Genomic DNA, 20,660 nt, shown 5'->3' on the forward strand with positions numbered 1-20,660 from the left:
GGCCGCAGGGGGCCCGGTGGGGGGGGGGGGGGGGTGACCCGGTCCCTGCTCAGAAAAATGGAGGCAAAGAAATTGTTAAATAGGTTGACTTTATTGTCTGGTGTGACAACCAGATTTCCTAACGTGTCTTGCAGAGGCCCCACGTTACCCGGTACCTTCTTTTTACCCGCTATGTATTTAAAAAGGACTTCTTGTTGTCCTTGATCCGGGTCACTAGTCCCAGTTCCACCTTGGTCTTCCTGACCGACCCCCAACAGCCCCGACAAGAGAGGTATAGTCCTCCCTGGTGATGGCCCCTCCCTGCCATTGGGTGTACGCCTCCTTTTTAGCTAGGAGACTTTCCCATATGCTTTTGGTGAGCCATGGGGGCTTTTATGCCCTCTTGCCCCCTTTGATTTGTGTTGGGATTACCTCCCTTTGGGCATGGAGGATCGTCTCCTTAAAGAACGACCACTCTTCTTGGATACCTGACTCCTCTCCCCTCCGGGACCTCAGTACCCCCCAACTATTCTCCTCATCATGGTGAACAACTTTATTTGCCTTTGTAACCCCCAGGAAGTTATTGATGGCTTCAATGCTATGGGGCTCCCTAACTGTCTGAGGGATTTAGACAGCACACACATCCCTGTGCAATCCCCCCTGGGGTGGGGGAGCTGGGGGGAATGCTCATTCCTGTACAGGAAGGGATTTGCCTAGGTGATCCTGTAAGCCATGGTGGATCACCAAGGCTAGTTCATAAACATTTATACAGGGTGGGCAGGCAGTGCGCATGATGTGCCTGTGTTCAGAAACTCTCCGCTGCCCGGCTTGATGGATAAAAGACACTATGAGCCTGGAGTCCTCAACACAGTGATCCATGGTGTTGCCATCCCCCAACTTATAATAGCAGATGCTGCCTACCCCCTTAAGCCCTGGATCATGAAGCCTTATGGAGGGCACATTACTGACCCGCAGAATATGGCTTTCAACTACCATCTCAGCAAATGCAGGATAGCTGTTGGATGCTCCTTTGGCCACCTCAAAGTAAGGTGGAGGGCACTGAACTGCAGGCTCAAGTTGGAGCCAGAAAACATAACAGCCTTTATAGTGGTAGCCTGCATGCTCCATAATATTTGTGAAACCAGGGGGAGGTTTTCAGTGAGTCGTGGGCTGATGAAGCATGGGAGGCAGCAGCCAGACCTAGACATGGGAGGGTATGTGAAAATACTAACATGGAGATGCTGGTCAGGTGACCTTTATGCAGGACTGCCTGGCTGCACATATGATGGATGCTGCTGACAAAAAGCACTGGCAGGTTTTTCCCATACAAATAAAATTATTGTCTATTTACCATAGAAAACCTCTGTGTCTTCAGTACATTTTTGTCTGTAGTGGCAGGGGAGATGAGGTTCTGATGGGAGGGCGGAGGGGGCTGGGGTGGAGGGTCGCACATATGTGCAGGTATGTGCAAGTATTCACAGCATCACAGCACAACTGCAGCAGATGTCCCTATGGAAACTTTCCTGATTCCTGACTACTAGGGGATGCTGGGAAATGTAGTCCTGAAACACGGAAAACAAAATGTCAGATCAACATGAGTTTTTGGTGTACTCCCCCATGATGTATACCCCATGGTCCTGATGGCGCACGCACCAACACAACCACCACCACTACGACCACCAACACCACAGGTGGGGTACATCTTCCCCCCCACCAGCCGCAACCACCACCAGCAATGTGGAGGATGAGAAGGTGGACCACCTGCTCCTCACCCCATAAAAATGTAAATGTATATATTTATAAATAAAAATTATACTTCATATATATATTTAAATGTGTATTTATTTTCTTACATGGGAGTTCACACAGTTTGGGGTGTGGTAGGGGGTGCATACAGTGTGGAATGGGGGTTCCTGCCATGGACCGCCTGCTGGAGATCAGAGCTTAGGGAGGTGCAAGTGGCAGGGCACCTATTTGGGTTGGTGGGGGAAGCTGGAGGGTCCCCTTTCCCACAGGTGGGTTTGGGGCTGGGTGGCATGGGGTGATGATGACCACATGTTACCATAGGGACCCCTTGTTTGTGAATAAGAAGTGTCCTTTAAGGGGGTATAGTGGGCATGGAAGGGGATGGGGAGAGGTGGGAGTTCATGTGGTTCCAGGGTGTCTGCAGCTTGGCACGGAAGGCTCGGGGGGGCTAACTTGAGGCTCCCAGTGGGTGGCGGGGAGTTCAAGAGTGAGGAGAGAGAAGATTAGTGGTGTATTAGTGATTTACATGTGCCCCCCCCCCCCTTCAGTAGGGAAGACAGCAGTGGGGTTGATTGGTATACAGCTCCCCCTGCTGGAATTTACCGGGAATTGCACACTGAATTTAATTCATTTGAAAGCCTAGTACATGCAAACACTCACATGACACTCTAACATAAACAATTTAAAACTTTATAAACCTATTTAATTTAATGACGATTAAATCCCATGATGTGTACAGGCACCCTTAAAGCCAGAAGCAGAGCATGCAAGAAAGCGCTGGACTGTGGCCATAGGAAAAAGCCACTGGCTTAAGGGAGAAGTAGTCTTCATTCCCCTCCTGATGTTCTCTTTGCTTTATATTGTCATTGCACAAATGGGCAAATGTCATTGGCAACTGTGTGGTGGTTCCTACTGAAAGTTATTCTTTGGGGTCCATGACTTCTATCTGTGAGCCATCTGCAACTGGAGGTATGGAAGATGTTGTCAACCCTGCCTACTTCAGAGTCTGGTGATCAGGATACCTTATGAGGAAGCAGAAAATGTGGGCTCACCATCCTTTGAGACTGATATAAGGCTTTGGCCCAGGGGAAATGCTCTTTAAACCATATTTGGGCCACAAGGTAGAGAAGAGAAAGAACAGAAAGATAAAATCAGGCTGCAGGCTTACTGTGGTTTATTCAAGAAGAGAATACAAAACTACCTGTTTCTCATGATTGAACAGACTTGCACTCTTGAGGTGAGGAATATGGTTTTTGGGGTAGCCATGCAAAGGGTCACTCACATTAGACGCAGAATAGGCTGTGAGCTAGAACATCTTCCAATCCTGGGAAAAAAATCACAGTTTTGCTAACCAATGCATTCAAAAGAGCAGTGGAGATTCTAAAAACTAATTAAATAGTTTTATAAACCAATGTTTCTTACTGGTTCCTGACTCTTTCTTTTGCAGAGGTGTCATGCTGCCTACTTTCTATCCATATCAACCAGACACAAAAAGTTTGTTTTTAGATGAAAGTCAAGACACTGGATAATCTCCCAGTTTCAGGTGATAGGTTATAGGAGGTGAAAGAGGCCCGAAGGATGAAGTGAGGGGAAAGAAGGAAGAGACTTGATCAGGTTAGAAGTGGCATGCAGGGAAAATGTGCCAGAGTCCGTGAGAGAACAAAGGCTCCCATGGCCAGCAACTATCCCCAAGCCTTAGTGGTTGGGTTTATTCCTAAAACCTTCCGCACGGCCCTGTGTACCTCCTTGTTCCTCAGCGTGTAGATCAGAGGGTTCAGCATGGGGGTGACCAGTGTGTAGAAGAGGGAGATAATCTTTCCCTGGTTTCTGGACTGGGGCTGCAGGTAGACATAGATGGCTGTGCCAAAAAAAATTGACACCACAGCTAGGTGGGAGGCACAGGTGTTGAAAGCCTTGCACCTGCCCTCAGCTGAGCGTATCCTCAGCACAGCAGTGACAATGTGGCCATAGGAAACCAGAATGAGACTCACTGGCACCACCAGGACAAACACACTTACCGAGAAGACCTCAGTCTCAATGAAGGATGTGTCAACACAGGCCAATTTGAATAGCCCTGGTTGATCGCAGAAAAAATGGTCGATATGGTTCTGCCCACACATAGGCAGCTGCATAGTCAACATGATCTGTGCCAGGGAATTGACCAAGCCACTGAGCCAGGAGCCCATAGCCATGAGCAGGCAGAGGGGGCGGCTCATGATGGTCATGTAGCGCAGGGGGTGGCAGACGGCTGCATAGCGGTCATAAGCCATGACTGCCAAAAGCATGCACTCACTGGTTCCCAGGGCAAGAGCAATGAAGAGCTGGATCATGCAGCCAGCCCAGGAGATGGACTTGCGGGCGCTAAGCAAAGTTACCAGCAGCAGGGGACTTAGGCAAGTGGTGTAGCAAAGGTCCAGGAAGGAGAGGTTGCTGAGGAAGAAGTACATGGGTGTGTGGAGACGGGGGTCCAGCCGGGAGACGACAATGATGGTGACATTCCCAAGCAGTGTCAAAATGTAGCAGATTAAGATGAACACAAACAGCAGAAGCTCCAACCACGGTTGATCCGACACCCCCAGCAGGATGAATTCATCCACAGCACTCTGGTTTCCCTCATCCCATGCTGCTTTGCCATAGGTCACCTATAGGAACAGAGAGAGTAAGGCAAGGAATACCCTGCAGACAGGAGTTTGGTGATAACCAGAGACATGGGTTTTCTCTGATTTAAAACAATCCCCAAATTTTGGTTACAAAAAAATAACCTCAGATCACATTTTCCCATTATTTAAATGAAACTCCACTATATATATATAGAGAGAGAGAGAGAGAGAGAGAGAGAGAGAGAGGGAGAGACCATGCCATATAGTGATCATAGCGACTATATATATATTATAGTCTCTCTCTCTCTCATATATATATATAGTGGTGTTTCATTTAATTTACAGAAAAATGTGTATTTGGGATTACTTTGTTTTAACCAAAAATTGGGGATTTTTTAAATCAGAGAAAACCAGGATCCCTGATAACAAATGTGTGAGTGTGACTGGCAGTGGGTGTTTTGGATGTGACAACTATGAATCAGTTCACTGCCTAGAAATTAGGCACACAGTGAATGAGTGTATCTGGGAAAGGCTGGAAGGCTGAGCTGTGAGCACTGGTAGCAATAGAGTAAGGACTGGAAATTGGGAACAGGTATTAAGAAAGCTGTACAAGAATTAAACTTGTTTCGTTGTAAAGGATAGGCCTTGTCTAGGAAAGGCTTGGTGGCAGATTGGTATCAGTGCACACTCATAACACAGATCTTATCTTACTTGCAAAATGTGCCTTTCCCAATAGAGAGCATCCCTACTTGATGGCCAAAATGAGATTCTCCAAGAACAGAAGCACATTTATTCTAGTATTATTGGGTCTACAGTATGGCTTTCGCTGGTATAAAATTGAAAAAAGAACATCACCGCCATATGTAACATTACCACATTGTTGAATGTACCCAGTCAGGTTCAGTCTTAATGTTTGGGCGTATTCAAAAATGCAAAAAAACTTAGTCAACACAAATTCATGAAGATTGAGGAGCTGAGGGCTATGGCATTAGCCATGATTAGAGGTCAAGAGAACAGGACTTTTGAGGAAAGCTTGAGAGCCATGGGACTCTTCAGCCTGGAGAAGCGCAGGCTCAGGGGCGACTTGGTGGCAGCCTATATAAATATATAAGGGGTGTGCAACAGGATCTAGGGGAACGTCTGTTCAGCAGAGCACCCCAAGGGAAGACAAAGTCTAATGGTCACAAACTGATGGAAGACCGTTTTAGATTGGACATAAGGAAAAACTTCTTTACTGTCTGGGTCTCCGGAGACTGGAATGGACTCTCCCCAGAGTTGGTGCAAGCACCTACTCTGGATACCTTTAAGAAATGCTTGGATGCTTATCTTGCTGGGGTGATCTGACCCCAGCAGATTTCCTGCTCCCTGGGCAGGGGGCTGGACCCGATGATTTTGTGAGGTCCCTTCGAGCCCTAATGTCTATGAAATCTATTAAATCTATGGATTTGTCAAATGCAAGAAAAGTTAATTTGGGAGAAGCTAGTCTCATGGTTTGAGGACAAACTGAGTCATAAGTGAGTTCCACTACAGGGGTTTTGATTTGGCACACACACTTTCAAGCTGATGTGGGAAAGATGAGATTCTGGAATCCAGTAAAATTGGGAAATGCATGAAATGCTGAATTTTGAATACAGGTGGCAGAATGCAATAACAAATGGCACTGGTGGGATCAAAACCAAAAAGTGGTGTATAAAAGGTGTATTGTAATATATTACAATTATGGAAATATATAGTTATATATAATTATATATTTTTCAATTATACATTGCAATTATGCAGCTGTATGATGGTACTGTAACTACTTCATCACTTAGTAGGCATGGTACCTGGGGAATGGAGGGTGTTAATTTTTCAGAGGCTACTTACCTATTAGACATGGATTTAGGATGAGCTGAGACAGAATCATAGAAAAGTGGGGCTGGAGCCGACCTCATGAGGTGATATCTAGTCAATCCCCTGCTCACGGTAGGATCATCCTTGACTAAAGCATCCCATCCTAGCCCAGACAATTCCCCGCAGTTCAAGATTTTTACTTTTCCTCCCTCCTCACCTTCTGTCTCACTCCCCTTTTCCCCACTCTGTCTGACAGCACTGCTAACTCTATCTCTGCTATCCAAAGAAGCTAAGAGAAGGAGGGAAGAAGGAGAAAAGTCTAAGTGACAAATAGGTTGGTAAAAAGATAAACTGAGTGTTATCCAAATGCTGTATTACAATCCAAACCTTTGACAGCAGTTACTACATGAATTTCCTGGATCATTGGTAAAATTTTTGGACAAGCCATAGCACATAGGAGTGAAGGGGATGGGGTGTCAGAGTAGTGACAGGGAACAGCTCCAGGTATGATACTGTTCTTGCAAACTAAAAAGTGTTCTTTCTTATTGCAGTTTGTCTGATTTTTCTTATTTAATGCCCTGATGTTGCAGGAACTGAGACATGAACTCTGTTCCCAGAACTGCTGCAAACTTACTGTGAAGTCTTAGGTCAGTCCCTTCTTGTCCCAGAATCTGACTCTATTACCCAGGTACATCCTGAGAATAGTAATTTTTTCTTTCTCCTTTATGCAACCTTCCTCTTTCTATCAGGTTAGGGAGAGATGTGAGGCACCTATAACTCTCTCCATGCTTTCCTGTGCAGCAGCTGGCATAGTGCAGTTATGATCTGACCTGAAGCAGAGACTGTTTCGTAATGCATGTTTGTACAGGGCTGGAAAATTGAACCCCTGATCTTAGCTTCAGCTTCAAAGTACATTTCTAATCTCAATTCATCTTAAACTCACAAAGGATCTGTCCCACAGACTGTGGGGAACAGAGGAAAATTTGAAGGAACAATAAGGAAGAAAAACTGGATAACATGCCAGCTTCAAGTCCTCCAAGTAGGATTCATTCACCCACCTGCACTAGTGTTAAGGCTCTGCAAGGCCACCCTATCAGAGCTGTGGGCTCTGAGTGCAGGGATCGGGATCACAGAATTGGTCCCATCCATGTGGTCCTGGCCAGTACCAGCACAGTCAGTAATGGCCTTTTCAGGAGACATCTCTGATCTAACTGCCCTTTTTCCACAACACACCCTTCATCAGGCTGTCAGTCTATCTCTCAGCCTCATTCTCACAATATTAACCCAAGTCAGGCAGCTTCTTGCTCCATTCATTCTGCTATTTCCCCTCTCCCCACCCCTCCTCTGTATCCTGCACACCATTTTGAATGCTTTCCTCGGTGTTTCATAATGCATGTTTGTACAGGGCTGGAAAATAGCTTAAGCTTCAAAGTACCACCCTGATCTCAATTCAGCTTAACTTCACCAAGGATCTGCCCCACAAACAGACTGCATCCCAGCCCCAAATTCTCCAAGTAGGATTCATTCCCCCACTTGCACTAGTGTTAAGGCTCTGCAAGGCCATACCACCAGAGCTGTGGGCTCTGACTGCAGGAATCAGGACCAAAGATTTGGTTCATCCATGTGACCCTGGCCAGCACCAGCACAGTCAGTAATGGCCATTTTAGGAGACATCTCTGATCTAACTGCCCTTTTTCCACAACACACCCTTCATCAGGCTGTCAGTCTATCTCTCAGCCTCATTCTCACAATATTAACCCAAGTCAGGCAGCTTCTTGCTCCATTCATTCTGCTATTTCCCCTCTCCCCACCCCTCCTCTGTATCCTGCACACCATTTTGAATGCTTTCCTCGGTTATCCAGGCTCACCTTCATTTTCCTCTGGTTCCAATCAGCCCAATCTCTCCTGCGCAGGCAGCTTCCAATAGCTCATAGTCTGCGGACAGAGCCTGCACCCATAATCTCTGCTTCTCTGTTCTTGGATCCTTTCATCTTTGTAGGGCCCTGGGAAGAGTCATCCCCGTGGCTGAAAAGGCTCAGGGGCCTCAAAGGCAGGGGGACACTTGCTGTTCTGTACCCTTTATAATGGCACAACAGTCTGGGCTGTGGAAGATCCCATTGCTCTGCATATATTACTAGGGACCTGGTTTGTTGGAATAGAGGGGGATACAGTAGCTGTGAGCACTGGTCAGACAGGCAAAGGTAGGTTCAGACCACCGTGAAGGTCTCCAGACCCAGTACTAAGGTTTGGTTATGAATGTGGGACCTGAGACCATTCTGTGCATTGCAGCCGCGCCGGGATGTTCCAAATCTGTCTGAGCTGGAACAGCCGCCGAAGATCCCTCTGACTTTGATGATGGGAGCATTGGAAATGCCAGCCTGGACAGGACAAAGTGTGTGAGACAGAGATGGTTGGAAAGTGCCAGAAAGTAGGGACAGAAAGGTGCAAATAAAGATATAGGTGATGAGCCAGTGGATGTATGCCACCTCCAGAGGCAGAAAGAAAGGGATGGATGTTTTAGAGAGAGAAGGGGGAAGACAGGAGAGTTTACAGAAAGAGAGGAAAAAAGAGATGTGATATGAATAAGAAGAGAGCAGAGATTGGGAATGGTGGATAGAGGGGAGGAAAAGGAGTGGAAGGAAGAGGGAAAGAAGTAAAGGAGGTGGCTGAATGGAAAGAAGAAGTCAGAAAAGTGTACGATAGAAAGATACAGAAGTCTCTTGACTAAGCTGATAATATATGTAGGAAGAGAGACAAATGAAGAGATAGGAAGACACAGAAGGTAGGGAGAGGGAAGGAAAAAAGCAGACTGTGGATAAGGAGACAAAGAAATGCAACAAGATGGAAAGTGCCAAGCAAAGACAGTGAGCAAATTTGTCCATAGCTCATCCATCCAAGAAGCTGCAGTCTATGGTGCACCTCAGTCCTAGTTTCTCTCTCTCCCAGAAAGAGACCAGCTCAGCATTGAAGCCTCCTCTCTCTAATGGTGGGAGTCTCCTTCCCACAAAGCCCATGATATTTCCCCCGCCCACCCCAACTCTACCAGCCCATGGTTGGTGGAGGGGGAAAGAGGTGGAGCTGTGTGTTCACTGAAGATTTAGCTTTGGCCTTGTGCTTCTGCAAGGGGTTAGGTGATATCTAGGGGCATTTATGGAGCCCTGGGGATGCTGCATCCCAGATGGATCAGGAAACTGCCAACAATGCCATCAGGTTGGGACACCACAGAGACAGCTTTGGAAAGTGACTTCTGACCCCCAGGCCTCTCCCACATCAGGCCTTTCATCACTGCCTGGCATGTGGCCCTTACTGCCACAGGCTCCCCTTGGTCCCTAAACTCATCTCCCAGTTCTCAGGCCTGATATGAGCTTGTAAAACCAGTCCAGGCCCTAAAAGCTATAGAGAGCCCAGGCAGTCCATACCCCTTTAACTGGTGATGAGACGAATTGGGAAAGTTGTCTGACTGCTTTCCTATTCTGAGCTAGGCACTGAAATCAATGTTCAGCCGGGCTGACTAGAAATGAGAACGTGAAATCATTTCTGGGAAGATGGCATGGTACAGCAGCCTGGATCCCCTTACATGGGCTTTAATGATTAAAACAGGGAGCAGCAGAGCATCAGGACTCTTGGGTTCTGTTCATTGCTTGACCACTCCTTCTGTTCAGGATATTATGTATATTAATACATGGTTAACTGGTTTGTGTGTGGGTCATTGTGCACTCACTTCTCTACTAATTCAACTCCCTTTCCAGCCGGTCTGGGTGCCATAAAGACTGTGCGTGAGTCTGTGACACCTGTAAACTCCCCTTCAAGAGAGACAGGGGAGCCCAGGAAAGTGTGCCCAGGTTGGAACTAAACTGAGGTCATTTCCACTGGGCCCCAGTAAGCTTTTCCTTCTGCAGGAAGCTTAGTCTTGAGCCCAAAACATTGGACTGGCAGGGGGAAATCACAGGTGCTGCCCCTGCCTCTCCTTCACCCCTTCCTTGAGTATGTTATTTCCTCTGACTTGGCTTCTTCTTCCTTGTCTGCTCTATGGAGCTGATAGGACTTGCCTATCAGTGGGAACTTCTGTAACAAGCCAGATGATGACTCTGGTGAGGAAGCAATGCTCTGGGCCCCCAGGAATGATGGGTAGAGCTGGGACACTAGGCTAGAAAGACATGCAACACAGTTTGCTGTAAAGGGATAGCAGCTACTGGCCATGTTCACCCAACTGGAGGTGGGTGGCTCTTGTCTAGTAATCAGGACAGAAGTCTCTTGAGTGGTGGCCTAACTAGCCAAAACTTTGGTGAAATGGGATACAGAGCACTGGAATAGCTGGTCAATGTGTTAGTGAAGATTGTTGGGATATAAACTCTCCTCTCCTGGGTGCTGGTTGTGTACTGAGTTTGGTTCCCACTGGATTCACTTCTGAATCAGTCACAAAAACATTTTAATGGTCTACCTGTGTTTTCCACGGGGCTCCTCAGAGGCTGAATCATAAATAGGAAATATTTTTAATAAGGCCCAGAGTCCCCTATTAATTGTCTCTCACCAGAGCAGAAGCCGAAAATGTAACAGTACCATGAAACAATGAGTAATGAGAACTTCAGGCCTGAGCCAAAGACAAAGGAAAGCCTGGCCCAGACCAGAGCAACAGGTTGGCATCCTGCTTCACTAACAGTACATGAGACTGCTAGCATAATCCTCCATGTCTTCTGGTTCCAGCTGATTCATCAGACAGTTTGGACCTTGAAAGAGGTCTTCATGGAATCACTAGGCAACTATTCCAGTACTCCGTACCTTTTTCTATGCAAGATCAGGGGCTGCTACCAATGTTTAGATACCACGTTTCCCCCAGCTAATTAATTCCTTACTACCTTCTTTCAACTTACCATTGGCCAGAGAGCCCAGGACTCAGTTACTTTTAGCAGACCTTTACTTCTCATCCCTACTAGCTGCAGATGCATTCTCTCTGTGGGACCTCTATAATATTAGAGTTCCTAATAGTTAAGAGTCATAACTTGCTAGGAATCAACAATGGCCATGAACTCTTGACAGCTCATTGTCCCAGGCCATCCTAAATCCAGTAGCCTGAAGTCTAGCTCATCTCAGAACAATTAGCAGTCCCAGAACACAGAAATCATGCCAACCACATGATGAGGTAGAGTACAACATAGCTTTATACCCAATAATTTGTACAAATTGATAAATATTTCTCACATACCCTCTAATTTATTTCCTCACCCCAACAGTACCCATGTGGATCCTTTTCTGTCACTTCTTCTGAGTCATCGTTCTATCCTCTTACCAGGTGACTGTCTCTCCATTGGCCCATGGAAGCTCATCTCCTCCACCCAACCTGGGTGTCATGGGTACCAAGTCCAAATATTTATGATGGATCCCGCTCCTAAGACAGTTTGACTCCAATCCATGACCCTATCTCTTTCCAAAACCACTCACTTTTCAAGCGACAAATCCCAAACACCTCAACTCCCCAGCCTTCCTAGAGTCATGGAAACTAGACTTTCTTGCACCTTGTAAATACACATAAGTGCTAAAGGTAGTCCACAAGAAAAACTTTTTACAACACAGTCATGTGACATGAGGCTGCCTTTTTTTTCAGTAGTTTCATTTCTATATCTGTAAAAGCTGTATTGTAGGCACTATAATACTAGAAGAAAAGAACTTCTGCTCTTATAGATCATTTTGTTCCCAAAGCAAGCATAAACAATATTAATCAAAGCACAAGTCTTGGTGTCTACACAGGCATTTACACCAGCTTAAATTTACTGCATAGTAGTTACTGCACAGTAAGTGAGAATAGGCTGGAGTCTACACGTGCTGGCATTAAAGCACATTAACATTGCATGTGGACTGACTTGGGACTAACGTTAGCCCTGAGTTAGTCCATCCACAGTGTTACTGTGCAGTAAGGCGTCTACATGTGCATAACTAATCAGGCATCTGCATGATGCAGATATCAAATTTACACTCAAGTTGGTGTAAATCACCATATTTACTGTGCAGTACGGGTGTGCACATGTAGATGCGTGCCCATACTGCACAGTAATTTGGGTTACTGCGGAATAAATGTGTAGACATGTCCTCTGTAAATTAAATAGGGCCTAGAATACAAGGGCATCCTAGTACTGATCTGCCACCAAGTCTTCCCTAGAACAGGCCAAACCTAGCCTAACTCAAGTTTTGAAGTAAAGAGTCAGGAATCAGTAGCTGATAAGATACTAGCTGATAAGACAAATCCATGGGTTCTTAAGACCTCATTCCCCTCATTAGGGTAGCAAAACTGTGTACTTCTTCCCTGGAGAGGAAGAGGTTCTGGTCCATTCTGCCTCTTCTAATGTGATTATTTCCATGTGTGGCTGCAGGGGTGGGGTAAAAGTTCTTGGAGGCCTCTTAAAGAGCATGTGGCCCAAACTAGAACACCATTGACCATAAAGAATTGGCAATATTCACTACATAACCAGATATGAAAGAAGCACAAATATCAGAACACACTGCATTCCTTACATATCAGATGACTGACTTCCTAATGAATATTAAGAAAGAATATTCTTATGGGTATAGGAACCCCTTTAGTTTGGGAGGGTGCTTGTGGGGCCGGTACAATTATACCCCCATAACTCCACTTTTGGTTCTGTTTCCTGGAAAAGGCGTATAGGTTACACTGTGATCTGGGTGAAGGTGTCCCAGCTGGTAGCCAAGCACATGAACTACCAGATTGAGAGATGGGAAAAAGGAAGGATTCTCATCTTCCAGTGTCAAACACTCATTTGCCAGGGGTTCCTTTGTCTAATGTTCCAGGGACTTGCAAAGTGTTCAGGGACCTTCCTGAGGAGAGTAGGATTACCACTGAGCAAAAGTGCTGAAGTCGTGTGAGGGATGTCCCGGCATGGCACCTCCCTAGAGTCACTCAAGGGAATTTCACACCCAGCCCAGGGCTTTCCTGACAGGGCTGAAACACAGAGAAAGAAAAATCCAATCCAGACCAGATAACAAGCCTAGTCAGATTAGTGTCCTGACCTCTCACCTTAGGCAACGTGTCATGACCCAGATAGCCTAATCTATTCTGTCTCTTTGTTGCATCTCAGGCACCAGACAGCTTTAGGGCATCCAAAATGTCTGCAAAACATCACCGGTGAGTTATTGCAGCATCCACATCCCTTTCTAGGCACATTCATAGGCCAAATGAACCAGCACCCCATGTCATACAGCAGTATAGTGTTGGCTACCTAATTTATTACTCACTACCTCTTGACACGAGATCATTGGCCAGAAGCCCAACATCCAACAAGATTTCATACATTTCATAGATTTCATAGACATTAGGGCTGGAAGGGACCTCGGAAGATCATTGAGTCCAGTCCCCTGCCCCAGGGACAAGAAGTCAGCAGAGGTCATAGGATCCCAGCAAGATAAACATCCAAATTTCTCTTGAAGGCGTTTAAAGTAGGTGCTTGAGCCACCTCTGGGGCAGTCTATTCCAGACCTTGGATGCTCAGACAGTAAAGAAGTTCTTCCTTATGTCCAGCCTGAAATGGTCTTGGAGGAGTTTATGACCGTTCAAGCTTGTCATCCCCTGGGGCACTCTGGTGAACAGATATTCCCCCAGATCCTGGTGAGCACCCCTTATAAACTTATAGGCAGTCATCAGATCACCCCTGAGCCTGCGCTTTTCCAGGATGAAGAGTCCTATAGCTCTCAGCCTCTCAACATAAGTTCTGTTCTCCTGACCTCTGATCATGCGCATGGCTCTCCTCTGGACTCTTTCAAGCTTCTCCACATCCTTTTTGAATTGTGGAGCCCAAAACTGGATGCAGTACTCCAGCTGCGGCCTCACCATGGCTGAGTACAAGGGGAGAATGACATCCTGGGATTTGCTTGAGAAGCATATATGGATGCAAGCCAGCGTTTTGGTTGCTTTACTTGTAGCAGCATCACACTGATGGCTCATGTTCATCTTGTGGTCAGTCATGACCCCAAGTCCCTTTCATCCCTAGCGCTAGCCAGCGTAGCACTGCCGAGCCTATAAGGATGCTGCAGGTTTTTCCTTCCAAGGTGGAGAACCTTGCATTTTTCAGTGTTAAACACCATCAGGTTCTCGTCCGCCCATTTGCTGATCCTGTCAAGGTCAGCCTCGTATCGCCCTCCTGTCCTCAAGTGTGGATGCTTTACCCCAAAGTTTGGTGTCGTCAGCAAACTTGGCCAGTCCACTTCTGACTCCAATGTCCACATCATTAATGAAGACGTTGAATAATATAGGTCCAAGGACAGAGCCTTGTGGGACTCCACCAGTCACAGGACACCATGACAATTGAGTTGCATCAACCACCACCCTCTGGGTCCAACCACGGAGCCAATTCCCCAGCCAGAGGACATAATTTGTCTATTGAACCCCTTCCAGTACTACTGCTTTCTTGCTTTGGTCTACTTTTGTATGGAATACACAAACTGACAGAAACTGCAGTGCTGCGTGAACCTAACTATGTAGCACAGCTCTCAGCAATGTTTTGTTAGCAGGCTGGAATGACCCGAGAGAGCTGGCACTAGGACCTGGTCGTGGCATGGGTGGGCATGGCCATGGCATGGACAAAAGTCTCAGCTGCCGGCACCCTGCCAAAGCCCCCCAGCTCCACAGCCCAGATTCAATGGCTCTGTAGACCATCAGTTGCTTATATTCATTTTTTCTTTTGAGTCTCACTTGCTGAAGTGTAAAAGTATATCACTATCCAAGGAAGATACAACCACCTTGCAGTTACAGGTTTTCTCTATCAAGTTACGCTTACCTCAGCCAACTTTTTTCACCCGATTCCCTATCCTCCCTGCTCTCATTTCAACACACACACACACGCATGCACACGCAGCCACACCCAGACACCCACACATATGTAAAGCACTACAAAAACCAAGACAAAGAAATGATCAGATTTTCTGAAGTGTTCAGGCCCAAGCAGCTCCCCCTAAAAATAATAAGCAGCTGCTGGGTACAATGTACTTTTGAAAATCTTGATACTTCTTTTAGGTGCCTCCCTGAAAGCTTCTGGATGCCAATCCTATTTGAAGTCAGGAGCAACACGTGTAAGAGTATAAGGGGGAACTGCTGCTGTTTAACCTGCAGGAGTACAGGTGAGCTTAAGTGCTTCAGCCTTGACCCTGAAGCAGTATTACAGTTGAAGTGGTTACAGTTGAGTGGTCCTGGGCCCCTGTGGAGCTGAGATACCGTGTTGCAGTCGTTAATGCAAAGGGAATCCTGACTTTGTGCTGTCAGAGTAGTGAACAAAATCCGGCTCCTATTAATTATACAGAAGCATTAGACCATGAACTCCCTTGCCAAAAGTCAATCTCTTTCTAGAGGATTTAAAACTGAGATTTTTAAAGATGCCTCAGGGAACTGAAAGTTAATTGAAACTGGGCATCCACATTCCTTTTGGATAGGGCAGCATATAAATAAATAAATGAATACACATTCCCATGGCAGCCTTGCAAAAGCTTTGGTGACAGTTGATTGGCCAACTAGTGCAGGACATACTCTACTATCCCATCCTCAGTCTCTAAGCTGCCTGCTGCCACCATCATCTTCACTCTTTATGGTACATACACCTGATTCCCAACCCTAACAGCGGTTGGGGCACGGGGCAGGAGTGGGGGGCAGGGCAAATGTGTTTGTGATGGTAGGCACCTCCTGTAGGAGAGGAGAGAGAGCAGAGGGGGCAGCTGCAGGAGTCAGGTGCTAAAGAGGGAGGTAGCAGTAAAACACAGGGCAACAAAGCAGCACACGCTGAGCCAAACTGCACACAACTGATCCCTTCTGTTACCGCAGGCCAGCTCCAATCATTTCACAGGCCAGATCCCCTCACCTTCCAGGACAGGGCTTGACAGCTCTCCACATGCTGCGGGGCCTGGGTTGCTTCTACAAGAGCCAAGCAGGCTTGAGGGCTGGGAAATGAGACTGCAACCAGGGGGAGCCTGTGGTGGGGCAGGACCCATATGCTCCGCACAGCGCTGTGACCGGATGTGGGAAAGGCCCGTGGGTGAGAGGTCGCTTCCCCGGCACTCCCTCGGGGGGTCCCACTGTTGCAGAAGTCTCATACTGTGTTTGGGATGCAGCTCCCCCGGCTCCATGCCTGCTCCCAGCCAAGTGCCCAACCCCACTCAAACCTATAGGTTCCATCCTCACTCTGCTCCATCTCCTCCCCTCAGCCCCTTCCCCCAACAGCTATGGCTTTTAGAGCTGGGGAGAGGGAACATGGGCTGTGGGTGGGAGCCAAACACAACCAAAGACATGGGGCTTCAGACCTCAGCTAGCATCTCTGCAAGAAAGAGACCAGGTCTGTGAGCCCAAAGAGCAGGGCTAGGCTGTGGCAGGGCACATGGCCTTGCAGACAGACGGGCCACTCACTCCTGTATCCACTCCCCTTCTGCAGACCTTTCTAACTCATGTTATTTAGCTGGCTGCATATTTCTGTCTCCCAATTTATCTCCTATTTTCTGTCTCTCTCCCTATTCCCACTCCATATACTCCTCTCAATCCTTTTCTCTCTGTACCCACTTGTGTCCTCCCATTCATCACTCTCTTTCCCAAACAATTTCTTATCCAGCTCTTTGTCTCTTCTACTTTGTCCCTTTAGATCCTTCTCTGTATGAATTTTTAAGCTATACATCAAACTTCTTTCTCTTTCCAACTTTTTTTCTACTCATCAACTCACCTTTTTAGTTCTCTCTTTCTATATCTTTCAAGTGATATTTCTCTTTTTTTTTTCCTTATTATTTTATCAGTCTCCCTCTCTCCTTTTATAAATGTCTATCCATCTCTGTGTTTCTCCTTCTCCATATTCACTGACTGGCAGCAATCCAGCCATTGTATCCTTATCACTGGGGTTCTCTCTCTCTCCATCCTTCTTCATCTCTCCCTCTCTCACATGCACATTGTCCTGGGCACAGCTGGCATTTCTAGTTTTCCCATTAACAATGTCAGTGGTCTCTGAGGAGGCTGTTCCATTGGAGACAGATTTAGGACACCCTTGCCAGGCAGCAGTGCACTGACACAAAGATCTGGATTGTCTCCAGGTCCCTTACTCAAAATCAAGCCTTGGTACTGGGACTGGGGGACCTGACAACAGGGTGACACTAGTTTTGAGGGGCTGTGCTTCTCTCTGAGTGATCTTTCCCTCAAACCACCTAGACACTGGGATGTGAAGTATTCTTTGTTGCTCTGGACTTCCATAGCCAGCTTCAAGAAATTCTGCTTCTCTGCACACAGACAGGACAGCTAGAGTTACCCTGTCTCTGCTGCTTTGAAGACATTGCAGCTCCACAACCAGGGGTTTCCATCTCCCTGGCAAGAGGGAGATCAGAGATCACAGACCTGGGATCTGCCCACAAATACTGAATTATTGGGAACTGCCCAGGAAGGAGAGTGGGGCAATCACAATCAGCACAAAATGGAGGTAAGTCCAAGCAACAGAGGGAAGGGTTCAACATAGCCTGTGGGCTGGGGGGAGGGAAGAGCAGAATGAATGGAGGGAAAGACTGACTGACTGTCTTGGGCTATTAAAGAGCGATAATGGGAAAGACTGACTGACTGACAACAAGCTATGTGGCAGGACCTGGGCAGTTAGATCAGTGAAGCCCCCTGAAAGGCCCAGCACAGATTGTGTTGTTACTGGAGAGAGCCAGAAATAGTCTCAGCTATGGACTTGGATCTCATGGCACCGCTGGCCTGGCTGTGAAGAACCTCAGATGATTTCAGCTGGGTGCAGGATTTCCTGTACAGCATCTACTTGGTGGATCTGGGCATGAAATATTACAGATTTCATAGATTTCATAGACATTAGGGCTGCCAGGGACCTTGGAAGGTCATCGAGTCCAGCCCCCCTGCCCCAGGGGCAGGAAATCAGCTGGGGTCACAGGGTCCCAGCAAGATAAATGTCCAATTGACTCTTAAAGGAGTCCAGAGTAGGTGCTTGCACCACCTCTGGAGGCAGTCTGTTCCAGGCCTTGGGGGCTCAGACAGTAAAGAAGTTCTTCCTTATGTGCAGCCTGAAACAGTCTTGGAGGAGTTTGTGACCGTTTGACCTTGTCATCCCCTGGGGTGCTCTGGTGAACAGGCTCCTTCCAGGCTCCTTCTCTGCTCTTGCTGAAATAGTTCTTTGTACAATCTAGGACAGAGTAAAGGGGGTTTGTACTGAATCTGTATCATGACAAGACTCAGAGGCTCAGCTGAAGTTGTGTAACTCGTCATTGCAGGGGCTATGTGTGCATGCAGTGAGAGATGATCTCTGCCTGAGCTTGTTGCATAAATTGCCAATTGCTTAAATCACGAGTGAGACCTTATTAGGGACAATAAGGCAAAATGCCATCTTTATTAAGCTCTTAATACACACACACACCACACATTCATACCCAAGTTTCTGTTCTGTGCTGGTATACATTACCAGTCTTATCAGTGCTTGGATCAACTTAGTGACCAGCCAAGTTGATCGCAAGTAGGAGCCAGACTCCTGCCAGTCCATCTCGTCAGATGAATCGATGCTCCAGGATGACATGCAGAACAAGACCCAGAATCGATATATCTCGCTCCATCTTTTATAGCCTTGCCAATTCACCCAGTCCTCTGGGCTTTTGCTGGATTAACACTGTATTCTTTCTTGAAGTTCGATTGCTGTTGTTCTCTCTCTGTTCTGGTGTGGGTTCTTCTTGTTTGGTCTTTTATCTGTCTGCATGCTTAAGCTAGTCGCCAGCTGATGTTTTCCTTTTCCACAGTCACACGCTCACCCATTCTCTCACACAAACAGCATACAAAGGTCAAGCACTTATGTCAAACTACAGAACAATACAAAATGGAGTTTCTTAAGGCAATACAAAACTTAAGAAAATACATAAGTTTAAAAGCTATAGGCATAAAGTCTATTTGTATAACAAGCTGAGATTAGGGTCCCACTGCACCAGGCACTATACAGACACATAGGCAGAGGCAGCCCCTGCCCCAGCTCAGATGAGGGCCCTGTTTGCTGACTCACTAAGCTCTTTTATGCCCCTCAAGAGGCCATCACTTCAACTGAGAAAATTCAGCCCAGCAGCAATGGCAAAAGTTACTCTTCCTTCCTGGTTTGGAAAAGCTGTACAAGAGCAAGGGTTTTCCTGGGCACTGCTCAAATCAATCCCGTTGCATGCCCTGGCTTCTTAGAAAGATTTACAAATAATCGCGGGAGTTTGTTAATTAACACCTATCAAAGACGTTGATGAGCAATGCCTGTATTTCAGGTTTTCCTCTATCCTTGTATTCATTTTCCTTGCTTAAAGCCAATTTCAAAGGAACAGAGAAGTCACGCAGCAGCTGGACAAAACTAATTTAATCTTTTTCCCTACCTGGTTTCGCTCTTAGATTTCTCCTCTCCTCTTCTGCTCCCTTCCTGTGCATATGTGAAATTCTGTGTTTGGGAATATAAAATTATCAATTCCCTATGCTGTCTCAGCATGAGTCTTTGTGAGACTCTCTGCCTCATTTGATCACTCAGTAAGGTTAGTGGTGCTACAGCAGAGATCAGGGGAAAGAGGACTGAAACAGGATGTGAACATGGAGGCAAAGTAAAAAGCTGGAACTGACAAGAATGGACTGAGCAATATTTGATGAGTGCTAGATCTGTGCACACTGATAGCTGTCGACCCCCGAAGGAAATGTAGAGGTCTCAGGATTATGTTTTGACAGTCCATGTTCTCAGCAAAGTGAGTTCTCCAATGGAGTGAATGCAAAAGGAATATAACTGAAATTCTCAAAATATGAATATTGCTAGCAAATAAAGAATAACATTGTGTATCCAGCTGTAGAAGGATTCATATTTAGGTTAAAGGTCTACATGGATGCTTTAGAGATAGAACGATGCACATAGACATTGTTTAATTAAGGAAATGATCCTTCGGGCACAAAGCAAGACGATCCCCGAGCGAGGCAAAAGGGGGAAAGGGGCCAGGAGGCTTCCCCGGCTCACCAGAGAAATCCAGGGCAGCCTAAGGGACAAAAGGGGAGCACATAAAAAGTGGAAACAGGGAGAGATCACCAAAGATGAATATACCTCCTCTGCTCGTGCTTGTAGGGAGGCAGTTAGACGGGCCAAAGCTGCCATGGAGCTGAGGATGGCAACCCAAGTAAAAGACAACAAGAAATTGTTTTTTAGATATATTGGGAGTAAAAGGAAGGCCCAGGGAGGAATAGGACCCCTGCTAAATGGGCAGAAACAATTGGTGACGGACAGGGGGGACAAGGCTGAACTCCTCAATGAGTTCTTTGCCTCAGTGCTCCTAAGCGAGGGGCACGACAAGTCTGTCACTGGGGTTGTGGAGAGGCAGCAGCAAGGCGCCAGACTACCATGCGTAGACCCTGAGATGGTGCAGAGTCATTTGGAAGAACTGGATGCCTTTAAGTCGGCAGGCCCGCATGAGCTCCATCCGAGGGTGCTGAAGGCACTGGCTGGCGTCATTGCACCGCCACCGGCCGGGGAAATTTTG

The 20,660-nt window shown here is 46.7% G+C and overlaps 1 protein-coding gene and 1 pseudogene across 1 annotated transcript; one reads left to right on the forward strand and one right to left on the reverse strand.

Annotated features, from left to right (window-relative positions):
* Window positions 1-3,407: 3,407 nt before the first annotated feature.
* LOC102378827 (olfactory receptor 2G3-like) lies at window positions 3,408-8,032 on the reverse strand. The gene is made up of 2 exons (XM_006037506.1): window positions 8,027-8,032; window positions 3,408-4,367 (listed from the first exon to the last, which is right to left on the reverse strand). Exons 1-2 carry the CDS (start codon window positions 8,030-8,032, stop codon window positions 3,408-3,410), a joined length of 966 nt encoding a protein of 321 aa, XP_006037568.1.
* Window positions 8,033-17,596: 9,564 nt separating this feature from the next.
* LOC102379083 overlaps window positions 17,597-20,660 on the forward strand; it is a 5,847-nt pseudogene continuing 2,783 nt past the window's right edge.

Source organism: Alligator sinensis, unplaced genomic scaffold (assembly GCF_000455745.1).
Source record: "Alligator sinensis unplaced genomic scaffold, ASM45574v1 scaffold1039_1, whole genome shotgun sequence".
NCBI classification, from domain to species: Eukaryota; Metazoa; Chordata; order Crocodylia; family Alligatoridae; genus Alligator; species Alligator sinensis.